Genomic DNA, 6,078 nt, shown 5'->3' on the forward strand with positions numbered 1-6,078 from the left:
TTTGTCTAAAATTTATTGATGGATGTTGATTTTTACATATTTAATGGTCTTTTTGAATGGATTTATGAGTGTTTGTGTGTTTTGTTGAATTTGTTTAAAAAAAAAATGGATCTAAGCGTTCTTGTAGTAAAAATTCGACAAGTTCAATAGTCACCTGATAAATACTTGATATGAGCATGTTTTAGAGATTAAGAATGAATATTCGATGATGCTAGATAGCACTAGATAGGTGCACGATGGTTTAGTTAATTTTTTGTTGGAATTATTTCACAAATACTTGCAAATTACTAAAAAAATACAAAACTACGGTTTTACGGAATTTTAAATATTTTTACGATTTTTTTATTTTATTTACAGAAAATACGATCTTTTTATGTTGTATTCTTGTTAATTTGTTGTTAATTTTTTGTTATTTGAATGTTATTTAGAAGTTACTTTCATGTAATTTTATTGTTGTTTTCGCGTTGTCTTGTGTAATTATCTCTTTTTTGTTTATAAAGAGTGATACTGTTAACCTCTTATTACAATCTCTTAATCAACCCTCTACCTTAAAACACAAGCAAAAATATTTTTTTTCAAAAAAAAAAAATCAAAAATATTTTTTTTCAAAAAAAAAAAAGAAAAATCAAATGTTCATTATACTTACAATATTATCTGCTTTAAAAAAATTCAAATAGTTTACATTGTTAAAATTATGTTTGAAGTTTTTAAAGTAAATTGAAATGTTAAGAACTTTATAAACTATTCAAAAAATTCCAATATAGTGTAATTTCAAAAGTGAAGGTTGACCAAGATGTCCTAATTATCACTCATTATTTTTTATTGCTTTAAAACAAACTAAGTACTTGATAGTTTACGAAATTGTCCTCATTTGCTGCTTCCCTCGATGATAGTTCAATGTGTGCTGGATAAAAATAAAATAAAAATCAGCACTCAAAATCTAGTATCACACCTCTTGAATTTATCCGGCCTTTAAGGCCCATTAGTGGCCCAAGTCGACACACTAAAGAGCCACATTTTCGTGTAAAGTTTCCTAGGGCTACTACTATACGATACCAGTCACACCCTCGAACTCAAAATAAAAAAAAAAGGAACATCTATAGAGGGCTTAGACTGAGTCTCACCGTATTGGAACACAAAAGCAAATAGAGCATTCAGCCGGTTTGTTGACAGTTCTTTTCATTTGGTCAACATTCAAAAGGGGCAACAAAGCATGGAAAAATGGGTTATAATTGACATCACCAATCACTATTTCCTTCCACTACTATAGAAAGATAATCAAACAAAAACATGTTCTAAATTCTAATTCTTGAATCCAAGCATATGATTATCTCCAAATCCGCCACAAACGATGTTACATGTATTACATGCACTAAACAACATGGGAATGGGATTAGAATTTAGAACCATACAGCTTAAGTATCAAAATCTTAAAAGGGTTGTTCCGTTACACAGAAATTAGTGCAAAACACATGAGAGAAACTCTCAAACTCCTCATTCACTTGCTTTAATACTACCTTAGCAACAGCAGCAACTTACCAAAGTTCCCTCACGCAACATAATACACATATTCCAGCTCAAATAGAAGTGTTTGAAAATGAGACTTAAGTAGATTGACTATGTTTCTTCAGTGCCTTTGAAGCCCGTTAGCCATTAAAAAACCTATGAAACCCATTGAGCCACAAACTTAAGAGCATCAAATGAATTAGGTTGTCTTATCAAACTTCCAGCTGTGTTTTGTTTTACATCAATCAACCATGGAATATGGATCAAGTTCTTCATGCTTGTTAGGTTTCCAAGAATTATAACAAGGAAAATAAAATCCGAAAACAAATCTATATCAGAATCTAACAAAATTAATCATTCTCTACTCCCATTCAATCACACCATATAATGCACTTTCAAAATCCCAATCAAACAAATATAGAAAATAGAAACAAAAGTAAAAATAAACATTAAGACCAAATAATGTGTAGAGCTCAATTTTTTAAAAAGATTTTAGTTTTACAAGTAGAATGGGTTCAGTAATAAGTTGATGAAGAAGCCCAGATATCATAATTTCACAACAAGGATCTTCATAATATTTTTTTTTTCTCTTCTAAATAAAAAAAGAAAAAAAGAAAAAAAATAAAAGTAATTTCTCTTCAAACAACATTCCATAAGTTCATTTTAATCATAATCTTATCTGATTTTTTTGTCATTTTTTTCCGCATAATAATATTAGAAGAAAAAAAGATTGAATCATTGATCATAATCACGATGATCATCATCAAAGGCATAGAGCCGTACAGTGTAGATCGGGACCGTCTGTGGCGAGCTCAACCTCATCCAACGGTGGAAAATTGAGATCAAAGGGAAAGGGCTTTCGAAACGATGAAGAAGCTATATCACCATTAACGTCGTCGATAACCGAAGACGAAGAGTCACAATCGCTATGGCAATCTTCCGGAACAACCGGCGGCGTCCGTGGATACCGCCGCCGGGACGACACTGCCGGATCCACCGTTCCGGTAGACAACGGCGGAGGCCTGGGCCCGCTAAACGATTCCAAGGTCGAGCTCAAGCTGCTTGACGTAGGTCTCTGAAGGTCCACCTGATGATGATGAGGATGATTCTGATGATGATGGTCGTCGAATCCACCGTTGGATCCATACATACGATGATCGGCTAACGGATCGGCGCCTACGCCGGTGGGATGATTCTGGTAACAAAAAGGGGGAGCAAGCGAGTAAGCCGCCGACGGAAAATTTGTCTTGGCTTTAGGTCCACGGAGGGTACGAGCTGCCGCGTCGTATGCACGCGCCGCGTCTTCCGCTGAATCGAAAGTACCAAGCCAGACTCGGGTCTTCTTCCACGGGTCTCTGATCTCGGCTGCGAATCTTCCCCAAGGTCTCTTCCTCACGCCCCTGTACCTAACCTCTTTCAAACCCGATCCGTTGTTGGGATCTACTGCCGGCGTCTCCACCGCTGCTTGAGTCGGCGGAGCAACCCCTCTCCCGGTGGTGGCTCCTCTGCCTCGCCTCATATCTCAAATCCCACCACCCCCACCCCCAAAACAAAACTCCTCCTAAAGAAAAACCTCGGTTTAGACACCGATTTACTCGATCAGAGCCTGATTTTCATGGAAAATTTAGGAAATAGAAAACCCCCAAAAAAGAAAACAAACAAAAAAGTTGAAATTGTTAGCTTTGTGTGGATAAGGAAGACGATGAGGAAGAAGAGAAGAAGTTAGAGAGAGAAAGAAGAGAGATGGGTGGGAGGAGAACTGGATGGCACCCAACACCACCTTCTCCTCTTACACAATAAAAATATTAAGAATTATTATTATTATTTAAAAAAATAATAATAATAATAATAATTTCTGGGTTTCTTTACTTTTTTTTATTAATTTATTTTTTATTTTTGTAATTTTGAGTTTCTCGATATCTCTACCTCTCTTCACTTCTAATCTCTCTCGCCCCCACAAACCGACTCCAAACTCTCGATTGTTGCTCCTTTATCATTCTTTCTTCTTTCTCTCCCTCTCTTTATTTATTTATTTTATTAATTTATTTTGGAAAATGATATGAGGGTGGAAATGACACTGTGGTCCTTACTTTTTTTTATTTTTATTTATTTTTTAAATGGTCAGCTCATAATTATGTGTTTTAGTAAAATTGTTCATATTGATTTCTTTTTTTATTTCTCTTTTCTTTCTTTTTAGGTGTGGTTAGATCTCTTTCACTGCTTTGTGTATGCGTTTCGGTTTGGGTCATCAGCTGAAAGGTACAATTCCATGGCCCCTAATTATGTCTAATACACCAATTATTTTGAGTGCATTAGAATGTATAATGTTTTTTTTTTCTTTCAGAACATCATTATATACGCAATTTTATTTTAATTCTTCTTTCTAGATCAAATCTTTGTTGCATTATCATTTTATAGTATACACAACTGTATTGTTATCTCATACTACTGTATTGTAATTTCCATAAACCGAAATTGTAATCAAATCAGCTACACTATTTATGCTCACCTAGATTAATGTGACATTTTGATTCATTGTCATATAAACATAATTAATTAATTTCTATGCCTATATATGAAGGTGCAAATTACTTTATTTTATTTTTTAAAAATGAAAATTCATTCATCTAAACCAACTTGATCTAAACAATGATAACAACATTAGAAAGAGGATTAGTCTCTGAAAAAATACGACTAGCATATAAACGAAACGCTTTAGTTACAAAGTAAGCAATCCGATTAGCAGATTGTTTGACAAAAAATAAAGAAACATTACTAAAAGAAAATAAAAGGTTTTTACAATCCTCCATGAAACCACCAAAAATGGATTGCAATACATTCAAAATTCGAACAGCTTGCACCAACACCATGTTCGGGTTGTATACCCTAAATAAAACTCATTTCAATATTAATCTTATTTACTGACTAATAAAAATCACAAGTGATTTTATGTTGCTTGGTTGGCATGATTACCTTTATGATTATAAGTTTAATATATATATTCTATCAAATCCTGAACATCTAGTTATTCATGATTATAGTGTTGTCTACATAGTGAAAAATAATCATGATTATGTGCTTCAAACTATTTAGTCTCATTGTACTATACGAGTTCTTAGATTTGTTCATTATCAGCGTACTCGTACGACTAGCCTATACTTACATGTTGGGAATTTGGTAGTGCAATTGAGTGGGAGCGTTAATCATAGATATGAAATCTATAGCTTCTATAACTATTTAGAAGTGAAATGATAGTTTCCTTAGAGCTTGGCTAAACAATATAAATGGAAGAGCTCTTATTTTAGTAATTATAATAGTAAACTGCAATATCATTTATAAGAAACTAAGTATTTTAAGGATAAAATACATCGAAGGGTAAAACAGTAAATTTGTCCCTACTCGACGTAAACTGTCTATGATCATTAATTATTTAGAGTGAAATAATGGTTAATTCATAGTGTATCTATATTTGATATATAGAGTGTTTTGAGAGTAATCTATAGTAGAGTGATAAGGAATTAACAAGCTACAAAATTACTTGGTAAATTTTAGGTCTATTTATTTGGAGCTTGATTACATAAACACATGGTCCCTGTATTATCTGAAATAATACTGCCTTGTAGATTCAATTAATTGATTTAATAAGTCAATTAAAATTATGAAATATGAATATGTCTTATTTGAGAATTTTTACTAAGTTTGGGCAATTTTGGGAAGAAAATAGACAAAAAGATTTGTTTGTTATTTAAGACACTTTGTGGGTTTAATTAATAAAGATATTTAAATAATAATTTTTTTGATAATTATTAAATAAATAAAGTTAATATTTGAATAAAAAGATTAGATAAATGGTATTTTCAGAAAGAAGATAAGATTGCTTTATTTAATGAAATAAAATGGCAAAAGTTAAACCCATTGGGCCCATTAGTGTATTTCGGCCGAGGGTATGGTTTGAGGTCCATTATCATTTTTAAGCCCATTCAATTTAATTCTAGTCCAATAAAGAGCCTATAGGTAGAATATGGTAGATATTTGATTTACAAGTTTATGTATGTGTATGTTGAAAACACTAAAATCCTAGGGGTCCGTTTGGTACGCAGGATTGTATTGGATTGGATTAGAAATGATTGGATTGGATTGGATTGGATTGGACTCGATAGGATTATGTTGAATCCAATAAGGGTTGAGATGCAAAATGGCTCTAAATTTGGAAACTAAGTTAGTAAATGTCCACTTTTTTAAAAAATTAAGAAAATTGCCAAATCTAATAAATTAGTTAATAAAAATTATAAAATATATTTATCACATATTCTTTTTAAAAAATATATATAATAATAAAATTAAGTTACATAATTTTTTTAGTATTGCATATTATTATATTGTAACAAAAATAAATAAATATATTAGATCATTTAAATATATACAACAGTATTACATATATGGTAGTACTGAAAATTAATATACTGTAGTAATAAAATTATATACCACAAAGAAATTATAACAATACTAAATTAATACTCGAAATATATATATCATGCTAACAAAATTATATATACCACCATTAAAATATGA

The 6,078-nt window shown here is 31.7% G+C and overlaps 1 protein-coding gene across 1 annotated transcript; it reads right to left on the reverse strand.

Annotated features, from left to right (window-relative positions):
* Nucleotides 1–1,955: 1,955 nt before the first annotated feature.
* LOC115725379 (ethylene-responsive transcription factor 3) lies at nt 1,956–3,511 on the reverse strand. The gene has a single exon (XM_030654879.2). The coding sequence runs from the start codon at nt 3,023–3,025 to the stop codon at nt 2,270–2,272; it is 756 nt and encodes a 251-aa protein (XP_030510739.1). The 5' UTR covers nt 3,026–3,511; the 3' UTR covers nt 1,956–2,269.
* Nucleotides 3,512–6,078: the final 2,567 nt, after the last annotated feature.

The sequence above is a fragment of the Cannabis sativa genome, chromosome 6 (assembly GCF_029168945.1).
Source record: "Cannabis sativa cultivar Pink pepper isolate KNU-18-1 chromosome 6, ASM2916894v1, whole genome shotgun sequence".
NCBI classification, from domain to species: domain Eukaryota; kingdom Viridiplantae; phylum Streptophyta; class Magnoliopsida; order Rosales; family Cannabaceae; genus Cannabis; species Cannabis sativa.

Excerpts from the sequence above, each read along its gene's own strand:
- LOC115725379 (XM_030654879.2), bottom strand. The coding sequence starts at position 3,025 with ATGAGGCGAGGCAGAGGAGCCACCACCGGGAGAGGGGTTGCTCCGCCG.